The sequence below is a fragment of the Erithacus rubecula genome (genome assembly GCF_903797595.1).
Source record: "Erithacus rubecula genome assembly, chromosome: 11".
NCBI lineage: Eukaryota > Metazoa > Chordata > Aves > Passeriformes > Muscicapidae > Erithacus > Erithacus rubecula.
The window spans coordinates 157,014-184,723 of NC_136663.1; the positions used below are offsets into that span (position 1 = coordinate 157,014).

Here is a 27,710-nt window from a genome sequence, read left to right on the forward strand (position 1 = left end):
AATTCTTAAAAATAATTTTCTTAAAGCAGTATAAAGGAAGTTACATATCTATTTTGAACAATATGAGTCATTATATAGAGCTGAAACTTAAGAAACAGAATAATAAGCAAAACATCCGCAAACAACCAATTCTGGAGAGTCTTCAGATGAGAGGTATTCATGTAAGATGTGAATGTGATTTTATTTCAACTAAAAGGCAAAGGGTGCAAATTAAGAGAGTAGGGATTGGAGTCAAGAACAATTCCATATGTTCTTCCTTCATCTTCAGGGAAGTATGAACATGGTCTTCTATGGAAATGCAGTTAAACTGCACATGAATCAGTGTTAGCTGCCCTAGCAGCTTACAGACAGACACAGAGCAGAATTTCACTACATGACTGTTAAGGAAGGCTGGTAAGAAAGATGCCAGTAACTTCTGACTGATGGCACTCCATGTTCTGTTCAGTGCTAGAGGAAAAGAAATGAAAGTATTTGTTCATATTAGCCTTTTGGTAACCCTTCTGTAAAACCACAGCTAGTCTTGACACAAAGCAACAGAGCTACTAACTGTACTTGTTAAGAATGCAATGAACTAAAAGCTCTTGAATAAAGTGAGAGGATGTTTGGTGTTACCTGTCGCAGCAACTCCTCCTGGCGCATCCGGATCCGCTCCCTCTCCATCTGGATCCTCTGGAGCCGCAGCTTCTGCTGCTGCTGCTGCTGCTGGTGCTGCTGGTGGGTGGCCAGGGCTGCAGGCAGGGCCAGCAGGGCTGGGGGCTGTGGGGGGCGGCTCTGCTGGGGCAGGGCAGGGCTGGGGGGCAGCTGGGACTGCGCGCTCAGGACTGCGGAGAGAGAGCACAGGGCGACTGGGACAGGTGTGCTGCACCTGGGACAGGTGTGCTGCAGCTGGGACAGGTGAGCTGCACCTGGGACAGAGCACAGGGCACCTGGGACAGGTGTGCTGCACCTGGGACGGAGCACAGGGCACCTGGGACAGGTGTGCTGCACCTGGGACAGGTGTGCTGTGCCTGGGGACTGAGTCCACCAGACCCTGGGACCAGCCTGCTGCTCTGCAGCCAAATTCCAAAAGATACTGAGCAAAACAATCAGCTTGCAGTCACCTGCAATTCAGGCAGGGTCTGGGACCCCCGTGTAACATCTCTAAAGGTCTGCAAAGAAAGAACACTCAAAAGCTCAAATCTATCACTGTGGTGAAGGAGACTGGGGCTAACATAAGTGTTTGTCATTACAGCAGACAGACTCAGGGTGGCCTTGGATTCAGTGCTCTTGGGGAAAACCAAATTTATTTTGCAAAATGAAGTAAGTCTTTTAATAAACAGCCATTACACAATTATCCAGGCCAAAAAAAAAGCAAGCAAAAATATGGAACCAAGTTCCAAACCTGAACTATGCGACCACAGTTTTGTTGCAGTCCATGAAACTGCAACTATTTAGTTTATATCAAGTTAGACATTGTGGTTTTCTTTTTCCAGTCAGATGAAAAATAAAAAAATTCTTGTATTGCTTTTGTTTGCTTCTAAATTAATACTGATATCCTAGTGATTAGGTTTTCTGACACTGACCTTCCTGTTGACTTTGCTGGATATTTACTGGGCAAGGATTATTTTGTATATGAGACACTGCAAGTTGCAGAAGCCAAACATGCAAATGTCAATCTTTTTTGACATATGCATTGAACTGATTGCACCAAGTTTTATTGTTTAAGTGTCAGAAGTGTCTGGCTGCAGCTGTGGATCTTTCTCTCTGTTTATAGGCAGCCCAGACCCAAATTCAGATGAACTAGCCAGGTTTCACACAGTCTGATCAAAAACAAATGTCTACAAAGGTTAAAAAAAAATTAAAAAATTAACCCAGCCATATTACAGTTCTGACTTAGTCATGACACTGTAAAGAAAAAAAGACTGGGCTCCCCTCCTTTTATCACTCCAGCCAACAAAGAACTGCTTGTTTCATTTATTTCCCAGAAAGAAGCATTAGCCTTCGAACAAGGTCAGCAAAAAATGCTGCTTTTCAGTTCTGGTGCATTTTGTTCCAAAAATCTGTAAAGTATTAAAGCAAAAAGTTGCACTATGCCAGTGCACAGAGACTCCTTTATTCAGATTTCTGAGCTGAAAATAGCTATATAGAGATTTCTCAACAGTTTCAACTGCTAAAGTCTGTGATATTCACATTTAACTAATCTTTGCCATCTTTGATGATTTAAGATTAAAAAAACCAATACAAACAACCTGCAGGTGCAACACCAAAGCCATGATTTACCAGGAAGTTATTTAAAGGATTAGAGATTTACTCTGCCAACACTTTTAACAATAAATCAGTAACAAAAAGTGATGTTGGTGGCTGCTTGAGCAGAGTCAGCTTTAATGCTAATGATTAATTACTGATGACTGTTAGATTTAAAATACTAAATAAATATTATATATATATATATACACATTTTAAATTTTGTTTCACGCAATCTTCAGCTTTTGCATTTCATTCACTTTGAAACTATGGAAATGACCCTCCACTCTTGCCCTGACACATGTTCGGATTACTTAAGGGGAAATGCTTTCATCAACAGGAACTTCTTTGTGTCAAAATTTAAAATGACTAGAATTTGAAACAATGCCAACATCTCTCTTGAACACATCAACCTTCAACATTTCATATTTACTAGATGGTCAGTTGCTGGTTTAAAGGTGTGTGTCTTCTGATTTAATTTACCTGATACTGAAGTTAATTCCCATTAGACTCTGGACCTGTTAACCACTGTCCCTAAACATAAATAAATTACTCCGTTTGAAATCTGCCTGATAAATCACTTGTTAGAGGTTTTAATTGCAAACAACCAAGAGCCCCTCCTGCTCCTGAGAGCTGCATCACAAACTCTCATTCCCACAGAACTGCATGTCCTCTGCAATGCTTCCAGCTCTCCTGAAAGCAATCATCAGAAAGGGCCAAGATTATTCACAGACCACAAATGAGTGTGTTTGCTTCTTTCAGGATATCCAGCAATTAAAAATGACCTGGAACAGGAAGCCTTTCCACCATGCAGGTGGTATGAGGGTACAGACTACAGAGAGGGAAAACATGTTCCTGTCTGTCACACATTTCTAGCCACATTTCCAGCCAATGCAAACCAAGACCTGAAAAATCCTGGACAGCAGTGAACACTTTGCATGGACATTAATGAACACTAAAATACATCTCATCTGGTTTTGAACACTTTGGGAGTTTCTGTGCTCTTATCTCCAGAGACTGGCTTTGACACAGTTACCAAAACTGCCTTTTATCATCCTTAAACAATAGCAGTTACACCTCTTTTATCATGGCAGGATATGGAAACTTCAGTTCATGTGTTTATTGTTCCTAGATAGGATTTTGGCATTGTTTTATTGATTGGATTTCCTGGCTCCTTCAAAAAAATGAAAGCAAAGTCCTATAACTCCCAATTGTCCCGACCTATTTGAAATACCATTAGCAACACAGCCAAAAGCTAAACTTCTTAGATTCATCAATGATTTTCTATTAAACAACAAGCGTCAGAGGCTCTCCACAATAAAAAATTCTAATATGTAATACCCAGTATCCTTCACCTCAGAGAACCAGTGAGTTTAAATAGTGACAGCCATCCTGCTTGTGGCAACAAAATCTGCTCCAGATTTGGATAGAGTACAGGAACGCTGGAACTAAAACAGTATTTATGATTTTCTTCCCTGCAAATGTGCATAATAATGAATTCATTATGGCAGAACCAAAGAGAATATATATTTATAAGTTCCTATATCAATGTACAGAATTAAGAGTGATGCAGGTACATTTTCTGAAGGCAGCATTACCTGGGCCAAGAGATACCATATATCAACCATCACCGCAGGACAGCCCCAGCCAGCAGGGACCTCGAGAAGCCATCCTGTCCAAACTCACATGGAAAACAATGCATTGCAAGGGAGAAAACAGAGAGGGCAACAGAAGATGGCTCAGCTCCAACTCTTCACAGAGCACAGCTTGTCCCTGAGCTCCAACCTTGTCACTCCCTCCCTGGCAGCCAGGTCAGGAGTAACTGCAGCATTCAAACCCTTCCTGCCCATCAGCCCCATCCCTGTGCAGTCTGATGGACCACACGGGCTCTCTTTGCACCACCAGAGGTGAAACCAGGCACATCTTTCTGGAACTGCTGCTGGAGTGTCCCCAGTGCAGAGGGGCAGCAGGGACCCCCCTGGCTGGGCTGTGGTGGCTCGAGCCACACCTGGCACCCCTTTGAACCACAGCTGGATGAACTGACAGCCCCATCCACACCCAGAGTGGCAGTGCCCAGAACTCTCAAACCAGCAAACTCTGGGCACCGCTTAACACGCATTTCTGTCACCCAGGTGGGACACAGAATAACTGTGCCCTGCAACTGCTGTTTTCTCCGAGGCCCAAATCCCACACCCACTGTGCCCCAGGGGGCAAGAAGTGTTCTGAGGTTTTTTGCAGATTGGATGTTCTTTTTGTATGAGCTTTTTCAGCAACTCACATATAAATTCAAGCTAGTTCATACAGAAAACATAAATACTATTGGAGAGGTTCATTATTTTATGGCAAAATAAGTTGCAAATTGTTAAGTTTAGAAAATATTTAAATGAAGACCAGATTGCGCTTACCCACTGGATGAAGACTACAATCACAAAAGAAATCTGTTTAAAACACTTTGAAGGGAGAAGGATGGAAATAACAATGGTTTTGAGTGTTGCATAATGTAGAATAAAGACTGAAAAACAAGGAGCATTTAATTAAAAGTTTCTGCTTGTCTTCAGTCTTGTTCACTTCCAACAACAAAACACACACTGAGAACATTCCTGTTAATGCTGTGCTGTCCTGAGTACATATATCTACACAACATCCCAGAAGAATAACAGTGGTCAAGTGTTAAGAAAAAACAAATTTTACAAGTCTGAATATAAGCTAACCTAAGAATGTGATTTCAATCTATGTGACAAATTTTCCTTTTCATTCATGAAATGTCACTGAATTTAGTGGTGGTGTGTAAATGAGCCCAGAAGCTTGCCTAGCATGTGTTACTTTTCTGTAAATTTAACAAGATGCATCAAAGGGAAAAAACCACCTGATGCCTTTTTCTATAACACTAAAAAAACCAGTGTTTTAAATGTAAGTGAATTTTTACTTTAAATAGTAAGAGAAAATGTAGAAAAATACAGCAGATTTTTAAAAGTGTGAGTACTAACTTCAACCAACTTTCACTATATGCTCTTGCATGCCTCCCACACAGGCATACCATGATTTGGTGTCTAATCATAGTCTGTGCTCTGATAAAATGTTTGTAAGTGCCTTTGTACAATTCCCAGCAAATATTGCTGAAAGGAGTTTATAAACCAAAACAACAAGCTTGCAAAACAAACCATATTTTCTTCCTCTTCATAAGATGTACAAGGAAAACACATGTGTTAGTAATTGGAAGTGCAGACCAGTGTGCAGACCTGAAACACTTAAATCCTTCTCTTTTAAGTGGCACATCTTCAAAAGAAAAACTTCTTCTAGTTTCTACAGTCCATAAAACAAAAACAAAACAAAATCCAAAAGCCCAAAAATAACAAACAGAAAAGCCAAGGCAAATGAGAGATGCCCAGAGCTCATCAGCTGCAGAGCCCCAGAGAGGCAGAGCTGGAGTGCAGCTCCTGAGCTGCTGCCCTGCTCTGCCTGCACACCCAGAAGGGCCCAGCAGCTCCTCTGCTGCCAGCACAGAGCACCAGAAATCCCCTTCCTTCGGTCTGTGGCAATTAAAAATAGAGACATTCTGCTCCAGCCCTGGTAACCACAGCCACGTGCGTTTTAAACTGCCCATGGAGCAGCCAGGGGCTGCAGTGCTGGCAGACCACTGCAATCTGCCCAATTTCTCTGTGTGATATACAGGCATGCACACGGTTATGGACTAAATCTTGCAAGATATATTTTTTAATAAAATAGTGTCACATTTAGTGTGCCTTTGAAAGCCATCAAAATGAAAAAAAGTTCACCAAGACATATTGATGGAATGTTTTCTGGATTAAATAATTCAATCATACATCTGAACCACTGTGCCAACAACTGCATAGATACCTACACAAAAAAAGAGAACCTCTTCACATATATATATATACATATGTATATATTTTTATATATATATAACGAAGGGTACTGAATGAAATACAAACTGTATTTAATGGGACAGATTTTGAAGTCTGTGGAAATACCCTTATTGGGCACCTGAAATGCCTTTAAGAACAGACCTTTCATTAGGTATAGACTTTTATTTCTAATCCCTTGAATCTCAAGTAAGACCCTCCTCTAAAACTCATTACACGTGTTTTAGTCCAGGATTTGGCTTTCATTCCCTTCCACTAATAAACTGAGGGGGAAATGTTGTGTACAGAGTCCTGCCTTGGGCACTGGTGTTTTTAGGGGGACAGAGTAGCAGGTGCTTCCCCAGGCGGGGGAGTTGCTGTGAACAGAATCCCTGTGTCCTATTCTTACCTCCTGACACTCCAGCACTGCTATGAACAGCCTGGCCCACTCACAGCTGTGGTTTGAAGCCACAGCAGAGCAATTGTTGGCTTTGCCATGTGCTGTGGCACTCTGCAGATGCCCTGACCTTTCAGAGTTTATTCAGAGTTTATTTATTATTTCTTCTGCAAATACCCACTCTCAGGTTGTGGTTTGCTACTCCCACTAAATCTGGTAACATAACCAAAACTCTCACTGCGTATGTGCAAGCAAGGCAGGTGATGAGACAAAGGTAGAAAAAAGAACTGAGGTTAATTTCCTCACAGGTCAGCCTAGGGGTTTCTTATGAATCTAAGACAAAAGTAAATACTGCACTACGTCTATTGGTGATCACCAGCAGACAAATGTGCAGCATTTTCTTGGCATGAGAAGAGACAGCATTCATGAACCACACTGCAAGTGGACAATCAAGAGATCAACTGACCAAAAATTAACAGGAACACATCTGCTATGTGTTTTTAAGTCTGCCTTTTGGTTATAGTTTCATGATCTTGAGCTGTAAGCTCACCTGTTCTCATCTTCTTGAGTAGTGGAAAAGTTAAAGATCCAGAACTGAAATGTTAGGGATTATTTCTAACTCAATTAAACATGAAAATGTTTTCTTCTGTTCACAAATTTTCTTTAAAATTTTAGAGTTTTCTTGGCTTTATTTTCACTAAGGCTTAAACCTGGCAATATCAGATTGATGTACGTTGACAACTTAAATTTACTCTTGAAGAGCTAAACAGAAACACCAAGGGAACCACACCAGGTACAAGAATTTTGTAGGTAATTCATGCTGCAAAGCAAACTTTTTAGTAGTTTGCAAGTTGCTTCCATTGCAGAACCTCACTATGCAAAAGCCATAAACAAACCAACAAGCAACCAGGTGCACACTGTGACCTGAAGGGACACAGGGCTAACTGGACAGGTAATCCAACATCAGACAAGACTGGACGTGACAGGGGGCTTGGGGGGTTTATAGCACCTCAGAACAGAAAAGCACAAACAGAACTTACTCTTCTATGTCTAGCACTACACCAAAAAGCCACGGAGACTAAAACAGAACATGAGATATTAGAACTTCACCTCAAACATACCAACCCACCTGCAGCCAAGCCTACAGAGGGGGAAATGAAGAAAAGGAAGGGGGAACAGCGTGTGAGTGAGAGCAGAGAGAGAGCAAAGAGAGCAGAGAGAGCAGAGAGAGAGCAGAGTGAGAGCAAATAGAGAGCAGAGAGAGAGCAGAGAGAGAGCAGAGAGAGAGCAGAGTGAGCAGAGTGAGAGCAGAGAGAGAGCAGAGAGAGCAGAGAGAGAACAGAGAGAGCAGAGTGAGAGCAGAGAGAGGGCAGAGAGAGAGCAGAGAGAGCAGAGTGAGAGCAGAGAGAGAACAGAGAGAGCAGAGTGAGAGCAGAGAGAGGGCAGAGAGAGAGCAGAGAGAGCAGAGACAGCAGAGAGAGCAGAGTGAGAGCAGAGAGAGCAGAGAGAGCAGAGTGAGAGCAGAGTGAGAGCAGAGAGAGAGCAGAGAGAGCAGAGAGAGCAGAGAGCAGAGTGAGAGCAGAGAGAGGGCAGAGAGAGAGCAGAGAGAGCAGAGACAGCAGAGTGAGAGCAGAGAGAGAACAGAGAGAGCAGAGTGAGAGCAGAGAGAGAGCAGAGAGAGCAGAGACAGCAGAGACAGCAGAGAGAGAGCAGAGAGAGAGCAGAGAGAGAGCAGAGAGAGAGCAGAGAGAGAGCAGAGAGAGCAGAGAGAGAGCAGAGAGAGAGCAGAGAGAGAGCAGAGAGAGAGCAGAGAGAGAGCAGAGAGAGCAGAGACAGCAGAGACAGCAGAGAGAGAGCAGAGAGAGAGCAGAGAGAGCAGAGAGAGAGCAGAGTGAGAGCAGAGAGAGAGCAGAGAGAGAGCAGAGAGAGAGCAGAGAGAGAGCAGAGAGAGAGCAGAGACAGCAGAGACAGCAGAGAGAGAGCAGAGAGAGAGCAGAGAGAGAGCAGAGTGAGAGCAGAGAGAGAGCAGAGAGAGAGCAGAGAGAGAGCAGAGAGAGAGCAGAGAGAGAGCAGAGAGAGAGCAGAGTCAGAGCTGCCTCCCCGAGTGCAGGGCACTGTGACCAAGCAGGGAGGAGGTCTCACACTGTGACCCAGGGCAGGTGTCACACTGTGTCCCTCAGGTGTCACACTGTGACCCAGGGCAGGTGTCACATTGTGACCCAATGCAGGTGTCACACTGTGTCCCGCAGGTGTCACACTGTGACCCAGGGCAGGTGTCACACTGTGTGTGTCCCACAGGTGCCGTGCACTCACCGGGGCGGGGCGGGGCCGCACACCTGCGCAGGGCGGGGCCGGGCGGGGCCGTGCACTCACCGGGGCCGGGCGGGGCCGCGCACCTGCGCAGGGCGGGGCCGGGCGGGGCCGTGCACTCACCGGGGCCGGGCGGGGCCGCGCACCTGCGCGGGGCGGGGCCGGGCGGGGCCGTGCACTCACCGGGGCCGGGCGGGGCTGCGCACCTGCGCGGGGCGGGGCCGGGCGGGGCCGTGCACTCACCGGGGCCGGGTGGGGCCGCGCACCTGCGCGGGGCGGGGCTGGGGCTCAGCGGCTGCCGCGGGTCCTGCCACGTCGTGATCTTCTCGATGTGACTGGGAAACAAAAACATAAGCTTAGCACAGAGAATCTGCCACGCCGTATGAACAGCTCAGCCCAATGCCACGGACGCCTCTTTGCTTTTCTCATTCCACGCCTGCCCTTGTCATTCCACCCTTCACCACTTGAAATTATCTTGTTGTTTCTTTTTCTTTACTTTTTCTTCTGATCTTCTGCCACTGCTGTTCTAATTCCTTCTGCTCTAGTGTTAAATAATTACTTTTGCTTGAACAATTGTTCAATTCTATAGTCATACTTGAAGTCTGTAATGCATACTCATCTTCAGATAATTTAATTGTCTGAAAGTTGTTTGCTCTTGTCCTACCAGTCTTTTTCTAAATACTCACTATATGGCCATTCCTCACCCAGAAAGAGTCATTTTGCTGAGTGTTGAAAAGACAAGTGTTTGTTTTGCCAAATCCAACTGCTTGGTTGCTTTCCACACTACGAAAATGAGTCTCCAAGAACACCAGCATATATTCCCATTCCTAAACCAGGCAGATTAAATCATGTGTAATCAGCAATTTCTCTGTAAAGGCACTAATATTTATTACAGCAATGCACTTAACAACACACCTACCATTTCAGTATGCAAATTCTCATATATAGTATTACCCTGAAAGCAGAGGAGTCATGCACAAATCCACATAAATTTTACAGTGAGGTAACTGTATCAATGATCACTGTAAAATATTTTTGGCCACTGAATTCAGTGATGAAAGAACTATGGTTTTGTTGCAAGTGAAAGTTTACGATGAAATGCATCTGTTTTGTAAGGAACTCAATAGAACAAGCATTTTAAGGATGAGTATGTAATTCTATTTGAAACAAGACAAGAAAAAGGAAGTTAAAGCAATCAATAGTCAAGGGATTGCCTGGCTCCAAGCCTAACCAACTTACCAGGTCACTGCTGTGGAGTCTCCTCTATTGCTTTTTTGGTACAAAGAGGTAAGTCTTTAAGAAGAACGTGTCGAGAGGCAGAAAAATTTAAATATTCTGTTTAGGGTCTGGAAAACCATTTTGATCCAATTTTCATAAAAGAGTCTAAAATCCTTCCTGAGCTCCATCTTAAACTTGCCTTGGCTTCTGCAGACCCTGGTGGCAGGGCCACCACTGCTGCCACCACTCCACACCCAGCTCATCACCAGACCAATTTCACAACCAAGTGTCATATTGTGATGTACACACCAGGTACCACCAAAATAGTGTGAATTGCAAGGAGAGGAAAAAGGAAAAGAACCTAGACCAGTTTTTAAAGAACAGAAAAATGTGACATCTTTATGCAGTCTACACCTTTTTCTTCTCCTAACATTTTGCATTTAATGTACAACTCTCAAAGAGAAGATCACACTTTTACATGAATGTTACTCAAACTGCTGAGCCACTTCCTTTCTTTGCAGCTTCTAGAGGATTTATTTGCTATTATTCACAATTAAACCACTCACTATTGCTTCTCTCTACGATGAAAACACTTTATTCTCCCCTTACTGTAAATCTTTATTACATTTTAGCTTTTCTTCTCTTTACATTTCTATATGAAAATTCTTGCATATGGTGCATGAAGCAAAGAGCCTCAAATTTCAACAATCACCTATAATATTGAAACAGAACTATGTAGATAAGTAAGGAACTTCTGTGACTCATTTTTATAACTTTTATAAGATTCTTATTTAAGGCATATTCAAACACATGACAAAGCAGCCTCAAAATTCATACTAAAATTCATAAGCAATTTTTGCATCTCTTATTATTATAAATCCTAATATCAGAGCATGCCATTTCTCAGCAAGGTCTTCATTCATAAGCAAGCAGAAAAGGAAAGCAGAGATGTCCATTTTGTCTTCTGTTTCTGCATCACTGGTGAGACTGATGGGGGTCTCCATATGCAAACAAGAACTTTACATGTTCCAATAAAATCAGGGAAATTGAAATATCTACAATTCAAATGAGAGACCCAAGAATCTGATAAATAGGACAGAGAACATCTACAAGCTGCAGCCTGCTCAGATCATGGCGCTCCCATAAAGTCCTGCAGAGCTCCAATTCAGCAAGTGGCAAATGGAATCCCAATGGCAGACCTCACTAAAGAAAATTAAACCAAAGCTCAGACCTAAACAGCTGAGTATTCTACTCAGACTTCAGGATTCTGCTCCAGCTGTTGCACCTTAGGCTTGTGTTAAATGCCTCCTGCTTGGGTGTCAGCCTCCTGCTTTGAAATGTCAGTGTTCCTCTGAATTTTGGCTGCTGCCTCGTCCTGCATTTTGTGACTGCAAGGCTCTAATCCCTGACTTCCCCTGCAGCCAAGCCAAGACATCTCAGTGAGTTTAACAGCAAGCAGCACCACGAGGGACACAAATTCTCTGTTTGCTTGTACTCACTCCAACAACAAATGTGTCTCAGTGGGTTCTATTTTCAGAATTCTTTTTTTTTTTCTGGTATTAGGAAATTCAGAGCAACTAATCTGAAAAGGTTGTTGGGGAGCTGAGAAAGACAAAGTGATTATTCTGCAAGTGCACTATCAGCTGAAATAACACAAACACGGTGTGTGACTAACACTTTCGAGCTCTTTTGTCTTTATCAGGGTCTGAACACAGGGACTGAGTGTGGGTTTTGGGAGGAGCCACATCAAAGGGGAGCTGCTGCTGGGGCAGCTGGTGGCCCAGGCAGCACAGCCCTGGCTCCAAGGCAGCCACACTCCCTGCCTGGAGCCAAACATTGGGAAATCTGTTTACATCCCCTGGAGCAGGGCCAGAGCATTGCCCAACCTCCCCTCTGTCCCTCTGCTCCCTGCAAACAAAAACAGCACACAAAGAAAGTTACTGCAGTCATACTGCTCTGGGTGATGTGCCCTTACACAGACAGAAAGTTTCTTACATTTAAGAAAATTACCTCAGGGACCCAACATTTGAGTGTATTGTGTGAGCTTGCTCAGGGAACTGCAGAGCAATTTCTGGTGAAACTGCGGGCAGAGCCATGCCCCACACACCTCCAGGAGCTGCACTGTGCAGGATGCAGAGCCAAAGGGGAGCAACTCCCACAATACTGTAAAACTCTACTATCATCCACTTAAAAACCTTAGCTCTAGCATTCTTTTCAATGTTTTAATCTTTTTATATCTTGCAGTCACAGGTGAGGAAAATGCAAGATATGAACAGGAACAAATTTTAGCTTTAGAAACAATTACCCTGTGTGCACATGTCCAGTTCTCCCATAAATGAACAGTTTGTGTGTGTGCATGACACTGCCCTGCCAAACTGGGCTAAATACCAGCAGTAGCTACATTTACTGGGACATTTGGAGACCCCCAACCCCACTGGTCACCACAGAAACATCACCTGCCCCTGAGGATGGCAGCAGCAGGGGTGCCACTGTCACACCCCTCGAGTGCCTGGCCAAGGGCAGGGCCAGGAATCTCTCAAGGGGATCAAGAGGATAAGCAAATGCTATAATTAGGTGTCACTTCAGAGCAGGTTCTGGCAGCTGTTGGAGCTGGTGGCAGGATGGCTGGGGCTGCCCAACAAGGAGCAGCTGCTGCCAGACCCGGAGGCACTGCTCACTGCCACCCTCCTCCTCCAGCAGCAGGAATTCACTGCCACTGCAACACAGCAGGTGAGAAACAATTCAATTACCTCTTATAAAAAAACCTGTGGGTACACTGTGTGTTCCCCTGGATATGGAAAGAGAATTTGTAAATGCTTCTTGCTGGGAAAGGCAGGAGCTGCTCCAACAAGAACATCTTCTGTCCTTGGATGAGCTGCATGTCTTCCTTTGCCATGCTGCTTTTTTCCTTCTCTCACCACAGGCTGGAGAATTTCAAGAGCCAAGTTCTGCTCTCATCACAACATGAAAAGACTTTCCAGAAAGTCCAGCCCATGTCCTGATGTCATGCATTTGCTCACTGTAACTCTTTAAGCAGACTGCAGCAGTCCCTGGGATTTGGAGCGACCTTCAAACACAAGAGACAGTCACTTCTCCCACACGTGTTTCAAAATCCTGCAATTTCAGTAGGACAGCCCGATTTTTATGACTTGCCACTTGTTTACAGCTCTGTTAAATTCAAACTTAAGTGGAAATGGGACTGAGCTAAACTATGATCTGAATCACATCCTGCTAAAGACAATGAGCTCCACGCTGGCACGAACCCACAGAGAAAATGTTTGGAGAAAATTCTTGATTGGCATCAAGTTTACATCCAGACTGTGCAGACAAAGCATCAATGTCATTAGGCTGGCAGTTGTCTCAGACTTTTCTTTTTCAGTTTATATTCACATTACCCCAAAAACAAGGCATGTGGGAAGTTTCACCAATGAACCCAGCTAGCTCAGTGCTGCTTCTCTTAATTCCCTGGTGCTGCAATGTAACCCCACAGTCATTATCCAACCACACTCCTTCCCAGAGGGTACCTGCCTTACTGAGTGCACTTCACTATTCACAGGCTCTGTTCCTGATGTGCTGTGAAGGATCTTCTCTTTAACTAACATGCAGCTTCCTCCCATCCCTACTGCAAAATCTTCAAAATCCACTCTAGTGACGAGTGTAATAAGCTATCTTTAAAAGACAGTGAGATGATCACAGTGCACCTTCAGACACCTCCATTCAGTTTTTGCAAGGCTATTCCCATCCTACAGATCAGGGGTACAGCACATTTAGCAGTATTCAGTGTTTTTAGGGAGTACTTTGAAACATCCAGCCCCTGAATCTACAAAATACATATTGCTTTAGTGTTCAAAACAGCTTCCAGTGATTGCAGCTACCACCATGAGAATGTGCATTTTAGGAACCACAGGAAGGCATGGGGGGTGGTAGTGTAGGTTGGAGGGGGTTCTTCCAAATACATACACCCTTTCATGCAATTATATGGAGATAAAAATCTACTTTTACTTTCAGCAAGCACTAAACCAGATGAAAAGAATATGAAGGACCTTTCTTTAAGCTACCTTGCAAAGGTGCTTGACAAATGGGTAAGATGCTCCTTTCATGGGACAATACTTTAAGATGGGAAAATCAGACAGCTCCAGCATCTTTCCTGCTATTTAGCACTGGTGCCTCAACACATTGAGGTTTCTTGATGTTTCCAAACGTCTGGGGCAGACCAAAGGGCACTTGGGCTGTTACAAACAAAACCAGGTTTGAAGTCTCTTCTATTTTTCTGCATTCTAAACCACAAATGATGCATGAGGCAGTTCAGGTGGATTGCAGATTTTATCACAGCCTCTCATGGCCCCAGCACTGCCCCAGCCCCTGCAGCAGCCAGGCAAGGTGCACACCTGGGGCAGCTCCCTGAACATGCAGGAACAAACCCTGCAGACTGTGCCAGCTGCATGGCACACTGAGCTGCCCCAGCCTGCAGCCCCAGCAAGGAAATGCAGGAGAATATTTGGCAGGAGGAGGACAGGGCCAGGCCAGCAGTGCCCTGCAGCCAGTGTCACCAGTGTGACACAGTGGGACAGTGCCAGCCTGTGCCACAGCCCTGCCCTGTGATCTCTGACAGAGGGGAATGGGAGAGAACAAAAACCTTCAGCAGCTTCTCATTTTGCACCAAAATCAGGCACCAAAGACACGTGCTGCACTAAGAGTTTACTATGAGGAACTTTCCCCTCTCAAAAGGAAGAATTTTGCTCATCTTCAGCACTTCAGAGTAACCTGGTGCAGCCAGGTGTGTCTACAGCTGTGAGGGGCTCCAGGTGCCCCCACAGAACACCAGAGCCTCAGAAATTTAATTATATGCCAGCATTACTCACTGCTAATAAGGAATGCACACAATTTTGCCATATTCAAAGCCAAAATGTTAATAATATTCTGTAAAAGTCACGCAGTCATATACACATGGGAGACAAAAATAACTGTTAGGTGCAAGAGCTTAGAGCTGCTGTTAGGTGCAAGAGCTTAGAGCTGCATGCTCCTGATTCCATTTGTGCTGTTAAACAGTTGGAAAGAATGAGAATATATTGTTCCTTACATCACTAAAAGCACACCAATATAAAATCCAGCATTCCTCCATCACTTTCTTTTAGAGTGCAGAAATTAATAACGTTCAACAGTTCAGCCACTTGTTGCTGTGGGAGTTCAAGTGATGCTCTGCAGCACTCAGCTCACGAGTTTCAGCTGATCAAATTCATGGCACTTGATTCTTCAGACACTGATAATGTTTAATGAAAATTACATGAAGCTTTAACAAGGAGCCACAATGTAATTATTAAAGGATTGAACCATGGACTTTGTTCTCCTGCTGCATTTTCATCATCATCTCTGATCTTGAAGCCGGAACATTACATCTGTATTTGAATATTTATTATGCCACGCTAAGTAACTCCTTCAGTGAAGAGAGCTGCTCTTTTCCTGAATTAGTTTCAGCATAATTTGCTCTGAAGAGAACTTTGAGAATGTCCTGCTAAGCCCCCCTGTAACTGACTGATTCCATTGTTGGTGTACATGGAGGCCTTAAAAAACATTAAACTAGTTATACAAATGGAAACAAAACACCCTTTGAGTTCTATTGACAATTTAACCTTTAGAATTTGGATGAAATCCCAATTCCTGAGAGAAAGAAAAAAAAGGTACTGAATGAAGCTATTATATAGAACATTCTTAGGGTTTTGTGACATATACAATATATAACAGCATTAATGCATTTGTTTACTTGATGAGTGCCTCATATTTAGTACTCATATCTAAAGAGACATATTAATGATTTTATTAAAACCATGTTTATTTTATTTGGGGGCAAATGTAGCAATTTGAAGACAAAGCATTATTTCATGAGAGATGCATGCCATTTTCAGATGTGTGCAGTTTCTGAAGTTGTTGAACAGGTCATAGGATGGAACTATCTGCCCTCTCCTGAGCTGGGGGCTTTGTGAGGGAATGCCTCACTTTCCCAGCACACAAGCCATGTCAAAAGGGACCATATTTATGAACAATCAGTGTTTGCACACATAAGGTACAAATTGGTTCTTGTAACAAGAATGGGAGAAGTGGCCCAACCCAATAAACACTCTTTGTCCACCAAGGTGGCACTTCCAGACAAGCTGTTCTTACTTTAACATATTGTGCATTCTAGTAGAAATTAATGCATAAACATCCTTCAATCATCCAAACAACCTTCAAACCTCCTGCAATCCTCCTTCAGCTGTGCAGAGTCCCCTACAAGGACAGGCTGAAAACCCTCCCAGGCAAGAACAGATGGTTGGACAGAAAAACAGCCCAGGGCAAAACAGGACACAAAACACCTTTGAAGTTCTAGAAAAATACCTGATGTTATATTCCACTGCACTGGCCAGAGACAGAGAAATGTATGACTGCAGAATTTCGCCCCCTCTGTAATCTAGATTTTTATTTCATGTTTTGTTTTCTGAGTCTGTCAGAAAATCACCATTAATGTTTCCAGGGCATTGTGCATTTTGGCATGTTCATTAACCAAACCAAACCAAACCAATCAAAAACAATCAAACAAACAAAATATATTTTTTCCTAGTACTGGTGCCTTTTTGATCAGAGAATTTAGAGGGTTGAATTAATGATCATAATACCAATAATACTCTATTTTGCTATTTAACTCACAATTATGTGCTGCTTTTGCTTTGCAATTCGAAGAATAACTTGTCAAGAGCTTCAGGTCACTGCACTATATTCAAGTACACTTCTGTTTTTACTGCAGAAATAAAACTATTTTCTACTCCATACGTAGGCCCATCTGCAATCCTGCCTGCCTTCTGATTTTGAAATCACACAGGGAACAGCATTTCTTCAAAAGACAACAAAACACTGTTACAACAGTCTCTAGAATTTCTTTCCACAAATGCTCAGCAGTTGTTATAACTTTTTCCTATGACAAGCTTTTGAACTGCTTGCTCAGGATTTCCAAACAATGACACAGATTGAGGAACAGCTTTCCCAAACAGACAATCCTCCTCTGGAAGCTGAGCACTGGCCCAGAATTCACACATCTGTGCAAAGCAGCTCTTGGTGCTTCAGCAGCCAGGGATCATTCCCACAGCCTCAGCTCTCAGGTCACTACATTTACTAAGCTCCAAAAAGCTCAAAATAACTTCTGTTCTCTGAACTTCACAGACAGTAATATTTATATTTTAATATGAATGCCAGTGGCTACAGACATGCAGAGCCAAACTAGATATTGACACTTTTCCCTCCATGACCCAAATCCCCAACTCTTCAGACCAAGATTTACATCCTGTAAATAAGACTTTAGTCTGCCAAAGAGCAAATGCAAAAGCATTTTCTTCCATGATTTAGTTACAACATAGCCAACTAAAAATATTGTTTAGGCAACAAATTTCATTCAATATATCACAGACATAACTATTTAGATGAATAAAATTACTTTGGGCCTATATTTATCTACCCCCATAGTAGTTATGAGGTAGATATAATTCTTTAAAATATCAAGCCACTCAAATCTCTCAGTATTTTAGAAAATAATTTGTTATTGAAGTATTACCAGGAGCAATGTTGTGACAGGTACCATATCTGAAAACACTGAAGTTTTCCACTTGCCCCTGATCCAATGTGCCAAACTTCTATTTTTATCCAACCACAAATTCTGGTTTTTGGTCCCTCCTATCCTTTCAAGTGTTACATGATGCAGATTAATCAGACTCATAAGAACCATTGTTTCAAATCTGTATGTTTAAAGTTAAACTAACACTACCAATTTCTTTTATCATGTGCAGAATGTACCTAAGACGCAAGAAGTGGTCACTGGATGGAGTTTGACTGCCCCAGGCTCTCTGCAGGTCTGGACCTTGCACAGAGCATCTCCACTGCCCCACCTGAGGGGGAGAACCCACACCCATCCTAAAAACAACCAGCAGAGCTACTGGTCCTTCCCCCCAGCCCCACAACCCAAAACTCTCAGAGCTCATTCCTGGAGCAGAACAAAGCTCCAGACACCAGGGGCAGAGAAAGCAGTGATCAGGATGCCCTTGGCATTTCCTCTGTAAAATAAATTCCACAGGAGAAAATCTGCTTTACTTCAATGAACGCTGAGACAACCATGACCTTGAATGCATCAGGACTTATCTTACTTCCTCCATTTGGGCAATTTAGTCACTACTGAGAATACAGTCAGGAAAACAGACAGCTCAGGAGATACATAATTCTTAAACAGACAAAAGGTAGAACAGAATGTTGCCCTCTCTGTAAGACAGAGGGTGAGGAAAAGGAAAGCAATCAACCAAATTCAGCTGCTGGGGCTGAGGGATGTGAGCACAGCTCTTTCCTCTTCCCTGCAGGATCCAGAAATCCATCAGGATCCATCAAACACACTGCCAGGGCCTGAAGAAATGTCTGATGGATTCTATGCAAATAATGACAAAACTCCATCTCTTATCAACATCAGCATCTTCTCTGCTATTCCCTACCACCCATTCAGAGGGTTCCCTCACAGCCTGGAAAACTGTCCATGGCTTCAATCTCTTACATAAGTACACGAGAAAATTCCATCACTTCTTCCAGTGGAGTCACAAGAAACAAATTTAAATTGGTCAAATTCCTATAAACATCTGTTGTTTTACCTGTTTTTATTACTCTCTTGCTTTTAATTTTGAAGGTCACCTTAGAATACTAAAAAAAAGGTCTAAAAGAATTGGTTTTTTTCCCAGTCAGCACTGGTTATGCCCTGCCCTCTGCTCATGAGTTTTGTGCTGCAAGGTCCCAGTTCCTCACTCTGACAGACAAAAGTGGGACCAGGTTATGAAAAGCTTGTTCAGAAGCTTCTTGCAAAACTCTGACTCCAAACATATTGGTTCCAGATGTTCAGAAAGTTTTCATACACAAAGGTCAGGAGATGTCCTACTTGGATTATTTTTTTCTTTGTGATTCATGCTGGAGGTGATCAGCTAGCAGATGGATTTTTCTTGGACACTGTTTTTACCTTCCACATGAGCTGGTTAGTTCCCATGGAAGAGAAGCAGAACAAATAACCACACTAATCACCAGAGATCAGAAAGTTGACCTTTCACAATCTCAGAACTAATGTGTATCCAGGAAATCCTGCCAGACACTGTTTGCAAATCGTTGGGAAATGTGATCATTTGCCATGAAAAACAGATGAAAAGCAGGAGCTGGTTAAAAGACTTTACTCAAACAAAACATTTCCAAAATAAAGCAACAACTGTCTCAAAGCTGACAGTTGACCAGAGCCTAGGAGGGATGACAGTTCTACACTGGTGCTCTCTGTACATGAGAATTTAAAAATGAGACCAGAATTTCAAGTAAATTTAGCTGAACATAAGGAATTCCGATCATTTCTGACACTGCACTAATATTCCTGTCAAACAGAATCTAACTGAAATACTTTAAGTACAAACGTGGACAAATAAGGCTTCCCTTAAGCTCAAAATAATGTATAGAAATATCTGTTCAGCAGCGTGGGTGCATCCCAGTGATGTGTACTGGGGTGCAGGGAACACTCGTGTGAGGATTCCTGCTCTGAGAAAGGGAATGCCCCAGGAGCACTGAGGGCTCCAAGGAATGGTGAGTGGAATGGAGGCAGCACAAATTTCACACATTATTAGCAAAACAGACTAGTCCCTAAATCTAATTAATTAGGAATGCAAGACAGTGACTGATGTTTAGCCTAGACATTTAACCTGGCTAACAAATACAATTTTCACTGGGGACTACTGTGGGATGTGTGTGTGTATGGAGGGGTTGGAGAAAATTAGCTGTCCTAAAGTTAGCTATCCTCAGAAAAGGTGTGACTTTTAAAAATACTAAAATGCTGTATCATAGCTGCAAAAAATGCTGACGCTGACTGAAAAATATAATTTAAAAGAGTAAGGGCTGTGAAATTTCCAAATATTCAATTTAAAATCTGGTACCTAAAGTCTGGTTTTAAAATTAGTAGGAATGAAATATTTCAGATCAGCTTCTTACCTGAAAAATAGTCTCCCTGTATTTCAGTCAGACTTAGGATGCATCCCTCTGTCATGACTATCAAAGCACACAGGATGAATCTTTATTTTTCACAACGCTTATTCTAAGGGAATAATTTTTCAATAATTTCTAATTTTTTTTTTCTGCAACAGTAAAGACTGGGCCCCCAGTCAAAGGTTGTGGGATGGAGAAGCAGATCACTCCAGCAGGGTCAGAGCACACCGAGCCTGGTCATGCTGGGAGTGAAGGAGGGAGGCAGAGCCTCTGCAGGGATCCCTGAGGGCTCTGCTCCTCTGCCATTCCACACACCTGGTACCTGCCCTTGGCACAGCTGCAAAAGACCTATGGGTATTTCCAGCACCCAAAATCACAATAACAATCTGCGTGCAAATCTGAGAATAATCTGCCTCTAGGATCAATCCTTTCTATGGGGAAAAAAACAAAAAAACCAAACCAGCCATGCTTAGTAACCTATTATGAATATGCAGGGCTTTTTAGTCTATTAAAATTAATTGGAACATTTTATCCATTAATCATGTCATTCCATTTTTTTAAAAATCTCAGCTTCACACGTGCCAGAATGAGCTCTCAGCTTCAATCTCCCCATCAGGTCTTTTCTCTTTCTTTGAGGAATATTCAGCTGTGCTCAAAATCTGTGTCACTGTGTCAGCACAGCGCAGCAGACTGAACATGGGAACAGAAAACATCACTCACAAAGTGCAGAGGCTGCATGCTCCAAATGCTGCTGTGCTGGAGCTGCTTTCACCTGGAGTTTTTATATCAGTAGCTGTGGTTTGGGTTTTGGGGTTTTTTCAACAAGATCATCTTAAATTGTCCTTCACATGAGGTTCAGATAATAGGAGAAAAACAGCAGAAGTGTAATATCCCCTTAGAATCTAACAGAGAGTTTCTTCCAGTTTGCTTTATACCTTTAGAAATTACATTTTAAGTTACAGTGTGCACTTCTTTTCCAGTCTGCTTCACAGCTTCCTGTTTTTTTCTAGAAAAATGAATCAGACATTTGTTTCTCTAAGATAAAAAAAGACCACTGAAAATATTGTTCTAGTAGAAGCCATCCTAACAGAAGAAGGAAATGTTCATGAGACAATATCCTCAGTGGAAGGCAGGCTTTTAGCAAAGCAAACCAGCACCACAAAACTACTCAAATAACTGCAAACACGTCTGTGTGTGCAGGGAAAGGAGCACAAAATGGAAACTGGCAGTGCTCCTGTGTCTTAACTGCATCCCAGTTTGTTTCATTTGCAAACTCATGCTTGTCTTTCTTTCACTTTTCTTTCTTTTCATATCTTTACATCATCTTTTCTTCATCAGTCATTTTGCTTCACTTGCAAAAAGTATTTTGCCAGTCTCAAGAATTAAAAGCATTTTTATTTCTGTTTAAAGATATACACGTTTAATGAAGGAGTAAAACATGAAATGGGAAATGCAGTATCAACACCAAATGTGAAATAAAAAATCCGTTTGTGAAGAATTCCCACCCTGAATTCTGGTGGTCAGCTCCAGAAGCTGAGCTTTCCCACACTCCCCACAAAGCTGCTTCTCTGAGAGGAGACACCTGAGGCAGGTGAGGGCAGGGGCTGCAAAGGTGGGAATGCAGCTGGAACTGCCTGTGTGCTCTGAGATAATCCATATGGAGCACAGGACAAGATTAGAAAAGCTGCTTTTGTCCAAACAGTCTAAGACAATCCAAACCTTTCTCAAATGCCATTACTTTTATTCCTGAAGCATTTCAAAATACAGGATTTTAAGAAACTTCTGAAAAAAACTTCAGCATTTCTACTTTAAGATTACAAAAGGCAGCTTAGGCAAACAAACAACACCCAGCAGTTCAGCTTTGCTATTTTTTTCTTTCATTCTTTTTATAAAAAGGTGACTTACAACCCACATTGGCCTGATGGTTTTATCAAGTGAAGAGACCTTTGGAAAAATGATCTGAAAATCTAACAGGGGCAAGGGGCCTTCCTTGCATATTCCTCTGTGTGTTCTGTGTCTGAGTGTGTTTGGGGAGCTGCTGTAGTTTGTACAAACCATTACTGGCTCCTGTAAACAAGCCAGCAGCAGAAGTGTATTTAAAGAGCAATCTGTATTTTTTCCAGAGATTTTGAACTCCTGTTGCTAGCAGCAATCAATCAGGAATCACCATTAACACCTGTATCAAATCTTTATATATCTAAGAATATGCTGATATTATTTCCCAATCCTTAATACATAAAGCAATTAGGTTTCCAGCTCATCTAGTGAGAATAATGTGTGACAGTTATCATCCACTAATGCACAAATACCCCAGGACTTTGGGTTTAACATGACCTAAACACTAGCTTTAGACTAATTTCATGAAACCAATAATTCCACGTGCACATTATTATTCTCTTAAAAGCATATGTAAGTCCAATATAGAAAATTCTACATCAATACAGTAGTTTGTATAGGACAGTTGCCACTGACTCCTTAAATAATTTAGAAATGCAGATGCCAAAACTCAAATTTTGCTTCTAGACAGCCCTTAACAAAAAATTTCTTAAATATTTCCTCAAAGGAAACCCTTCTTGCAAATACTTCTAGAGACAGTGCAGTCTTGCTAAAAGCTTCCTTCACTGATGGTTTGCAGTCCAATCTGAAATGTAGCTTGTATCCTAACTCATTAAACTCAACAGGAGAGGGAAGTGGATCACATCCTGCAAATCAAATGTGTCCCTGAAGCAATTTTATTCCATATCTGCTTCTGTCTTCAGATTTTATTAAGCTCCACATTAACCACCAAATTTGTTTGAGCAGCACTGATGACATGGTTTTAGATTCTGAAGAAAACAGTCTGTTTGTCATGGGAAGACACCATCTTGGACCAGAAAATGAATAAATGCTAGCCTTCACCAGAAACTCTGCAGCTGTTTCTACTGCCAAATTCAGAGAAAGAGCAGCTCATGGATCCTTGGTAGTTTTTTAAGTGGAACTCCAACATTGTCGTCATTAAATCAGCACTTGAGGGGCAATCACACAGACCCCTAATGCTGTCAATTACAGCTGGAAAATTTAGTTTTGATGTGTGCATTCCAAACTCAGAACTTCCTAAGTGTCTCTAAAATGAGTTACAAATGTGACCCATAGTTGAATTTCTGATAATCAACTTCAGTGGTGTATCACAGCTTTCCTGCCTGTTAAGAACTCTTTAATGCACTCAGCAATTTTGGATAAAAGCCATTGCCAGTAATGCAATTTGGTACTGTCTAGCATGTTATAATTTATTTTTTATAAAGGGCTGCTGGCAAGGGGAACAGTTCAGGTTCTAAGTCCCACAGGAATAAGCACTGGAAACAGGGAACAAAAAAAATCCCTTAAGGTGTGGATTAAATGCTCCCAAAGGCACATGCACGTGTGAAACATCTGTCCCTGCCTGACACCAAACCAAGGGATGCAGAGGGGCACAGGAGCCCTGGCAGGACCCGTGTGGTGGGTGGGTGACTGTGCCACACCTGGGGGCAGCACTGCTCACAGGTAACACAGGTGTTGGTGCCTTCCACACTCCCCAGAACTTATCCCAGCCACCTCCTCCAGCACTGCCCCCTCCTCCCCCTCCAGCTCTGAACTGCATTCCCAGGGTGGGAAAGCTCACACTGACTGCTGTGCAGCACCAATGTGAAACAACAGCAGTCTCCACAGAATTAACAAATGCTTTTCAAGGAAAGACCATATTAGAAAATCACCTCAGCAGTTCAGCTATCTTAGTACTATTTGTTTTGTAATTCTTGGGAAAAAAAGGTTTTCATTGTATTTGTATTACTTTTTATAGTATTTATTTTATTTATACTACTCTTCTGCTGTCTGGCTGAACACAGTTAGTTATTTAAAACTGATAATGCGTTAAGTTCTATTCCAACAGAAACCAGTAAGAAAAAATAGGAACATTTTGTGTAAATGAAATATTGTAAGTAATTAGCCTCCTTATCCAGCAGCAGAACTTACTGGCAAATATGTCCTGGTATGGCAAATGTTTATTGTAACATTTTAAAAATAACAGTGATAAAGATAACAGTGGCAAAAGTTTCACAAATCTGTTTATGTGAGTCTGACCAAGAAGCTCTCTACACACACTTTTGAAATATGAGGCTGTACCACCTAAACCCAAACTGGCCTAAGCAATACATGAAATGTTCTTTGTACAGAGTATGGACACACAGCCCAGCCTGGAGATCCACATGCAAAGACATTCCCCAGGCACAGGCAGCAGAGCAGGCAGTTGGCCTGTCTCCACAGAAACGCTTTTTATCAGAAATAAATCACACTTACATTTTTTTCCACACATGCTCACACAGAAAAATGCTTCAGATAACATTGCTGCAAGTGTGTGTTCATTAGCCTGTTTTCCAGCCCCCACTTGTGCAGTTTGGTATTTAATTACAGGGCGGAGTGGTCCCCAGGCTACTTATGTTTCTTCCAGTCACAGCCAGAAAATTTCGGCAGGAGCTGACATGCAGGAGTGCAACTGCTTCAAGCTGCAGCTGGTTCCCTGTCAAGGTTAGCCCACTGTTCACTGAAACTCACTTAGCACTCCTGTTAAATCATTATTGAAAATGGGTTTTAATACAACAAATTGCATTCTGAACTTCAACAGACAATAAAGGCATTATTAGGATCTAATTTGGCTATTTACTTTCAATTGGTTTCTCTTTTTCTTTTTAATAGTGACAAGAAATAAATCATTACTGTAATGCTGGAAAGCACTGGCTTTTTTTTGTGTTTTCCTTGAATATAGGGAAATGTAACCTTGTATGCCCAGGTTGATCAAATACAATTTTTAGCACATCACCTGACTCAAATCCTCTATTATTTTATTGCACACAGCTTTAAACACTGCTTTCCATAATTAATCTTAAATTGTATTTTCACCTGAAGAATATTGCACCATGTGTAAAATACTATAATTCATATGTGGGCATTTTATAGCTAAATATTACACCCCAAAGCATTGCGGTATAACAAAATGCATTAAAGGTATAAAGAAATGCATTATTCCAACTAATTTTTATATAAATGAGAGAAGTTCTTTTGGACAGATAAAACTGGGGAAACAAAACAAATATCAACTTAGGTGACAAATTACATGCACAATGAGTGTTGTATTTTATATTTAAAAGGACGCTGGTAATCAGAGTATTACTGTTGACAGGATTTGAAAAACAAAATTAAAACCACTTTGAGTTTTTACCTACACTTTTTATTTACTAAAGGCCTTGTATTTTTGGCCTAAGCAACAAGAACCCATCGACTTGGAAAACTGTTTCTAGGTCAGAAATGCATGACAGGAAGGTGAAATCACAGGAGCTTATTCTGACATTAGTCAATAAAACACGGAGCAGACAAAGATTATATTACGCAATTTTTAGCCAGAGGTATCTGAAAACACCCCCTGGCCAAAGCCTAGTAAGAATTTATATAGAATAATTATTTATGAATGGTCTGTTAGGGTGATCCTGTCACTCAGCTACTTCTCTGTAGCTTGTTCTATTGAGAAAAATACATGCAAAGTGTAGAGACAGGAAATCTTATCATTTAGGTGATAAACCAGATTAATAACAAACTTCTAAGTTTGGAGCCAGGGACATAAGAACACAGTATCATAAACAATATACAGTGACATACAGAAAGGTATTTACACACTTTGCTGGCAGCTCAGAGCGTGACAAAAGGCAAAAAACCCTCAACTCTGCAGCCATTCAGAGACTGGGCTCTTGAGTAATCCATTAGAGATTCCAAACCCACGAGGCAAAGAAATTATTATACAATCCGGTCAATTATTACTTTTTTCACTTTTCTAAACAGTTTTATCTCTTTTTCCCCTGACAAATTGTCTATATAACATTTATGATGGCTGAATACCCACACATGGCTTAATGTGAGCTCAGGATTTTACACTTCGGATCAAGAAGGCTGTGGTGAGCAAATAAATGATGTCCTGGAGCCCTGGCAGTTTGACTCCCTCAATATCCTCAGGTAGATGATTCATCAGTAAATACTTTATTTCATTAGCAAACATTTAATCTTATTTACCAAGTTAATGCAGTACAACTGCAATGAATCTGTAGCTGACCTAAAGAATCTACCAAAACAAAGCACTGTTGCCTTTTCTCTTATTATCGTTATTGCGTATTTTTAGGCTATTTGAATCAAATTTCAATCGTCACAAATAAAACACTCTGGCTAAAATGACTGGCCAGGAGAGATATCGGCGGTTTGTGACCCCACTTCTCTCAGCGCCCCAGAACAGGGCGCGGGGATGCTCCGGGGACACACGGCCGGACCTCGGGCAGCTCCCACCGCCCACCGCCCCTTCCACTCCGGCCGGCCACGGGCACGCAGAGCAGAAACTCCCGGAATGACCGCTACTGAACTTGTCCAAAAAATCGAGTTTCAGAATCTTGGACGTGTGGCCAAGCAGAAAGAAAAGCGCTACCAACAAGAACGGCAGGACTCCAGCCCGGCCCCGGGAGCGCCCCAGGCTCTCCCTCGCCTCTCTCTTCCCACCGGGAAGGGATTTCCCACCGAAATGTCACATGCACCCAGAGGCCACCCCGCTGCAGCTCCCGGCGGCGAGCGCCCCCCGAGCCCCCGGGCCCGGCCGCTTCCCCCGCGGCATCCCCGCCGCTTCCCCCGGGGCATCCCCGCCGCTTCCCCGGGGGCTTCTCCCCCTGTTCCCCGGGGCATCCCCGCCGCTTCCCCCGGAGCATCCCCGCCGCTTCTCTCGGGACATCCCCGCCGCTTCTCCCGGGGCATCCCCCCCTGTTCCCGGCCGCTTCCTCCGGTCTATTCCCCCGGTCTGTTCCCCCGGTCTGTTCCCCCGGTCTGTTCCCCGCCGCTCCCCGCCGCTCTCACTTGAGGAAGTAGCGCTGCCCGGTCTGCGTGAGCGCCATCTCCCAGCCCGGCGGCAGCGGCCGCTCGTCCGTGACATCGCAGGAGCGCTGCCGGAGGTGCCCGTGCTGCGGCGCCGCGCCCGCGCCGGGCAGCGAGGCGGGCGAGGAGTGCGAGCGGCCGTGCACGGGCGGCGGGCGCGCCGGGACCCCGCCCGAGTCCGTGCTGGACTGCCGCGAGTGCGAGCCCGAGTCGGGCTCCCTGAAGAAGGACTCGGGCAGGATCTTCTTCCGCCAGGAGCTGGGCCTGGGGTTCATCACCGCGTTGAAGAGCGCCTCCAGCTCCGTGTCCAGGTCCTGCGTGACGTGGATCACCTGCTGCCCCGGCGGCGGGGCCGCGGCCGCGGGGTTCATGGCGCTGCTCCGCCCGGGGCCGGGCCGGCTTGGCGGCCTCGGAGGGAGCGGCCCGGCCGGAGCGGAGCGGACGCTGCTCTGCGGCCCCGCAGCCGCCGGTGTCCCGGGCGGGCGGGCCCCGGGCAGCGGCGGGACGGGGGCAGTGCCGGCGGGACGGGCCCGGCCCCGCCCGCAGTTATGCAACTGCCGCGGAAACTTTGGGCACGGGCCGCCCCCGGCCGGGCCGAGCCCAGCGCTGCCCGCCCCGCTCGCGCCCCTCCGCGCCCCTTCCCGCGTCCCCTCCGCCCCCTCCGCCCCCCTCCCCGCGCCCCCTCCCGCGCCCCCTCCCGCGCCCCCTCCCGCGCCCCCTCCCGCCGCCCCTCCGCGCCCCCTCCCGCGCCCCTTCCCGCTCCCCCTCCCGCGCCC

General features: G+C 43.7%; 1 protein-coding gene across 1 annotated transcript in view; it reads right to left on the reverse strand.

Moving 5' to 3' along the window:
- Positions 1 to 27,432, reverse strand: part of WWTR1 (WW domain containing transcription regulator 1) — a gene marked incomplete at its 3' end in the record, with an annotated part of 31,424 nt that extends 3,992 nt beyond the window's left edge. Inside the window, exons 1-3 of the mRNA XM_079315652.1 lie at positions 26,917 to 27,432; positions 9,060 to 9,128; positions 613 to 865 (exon numbers count right to left, since the gene is read on the reverse strand). Of these exons, the coding sequence (XP_079171778.1) occupies positions 613 to 865; positions 9,060 to 9,128; positions 26,917 to 27,305 (711 nt within the window). The 5' untranslated portion in view covers positions 27,306 to 27,432. The remainder of the gene's footprint in view (positions 1 to 612; positions 866 to 9,059; positions 9,129 to 26,916) is intronic.
- Between the last annotated feature and the right edge of the window lie 278 nt (positions 27,433 to 27,710).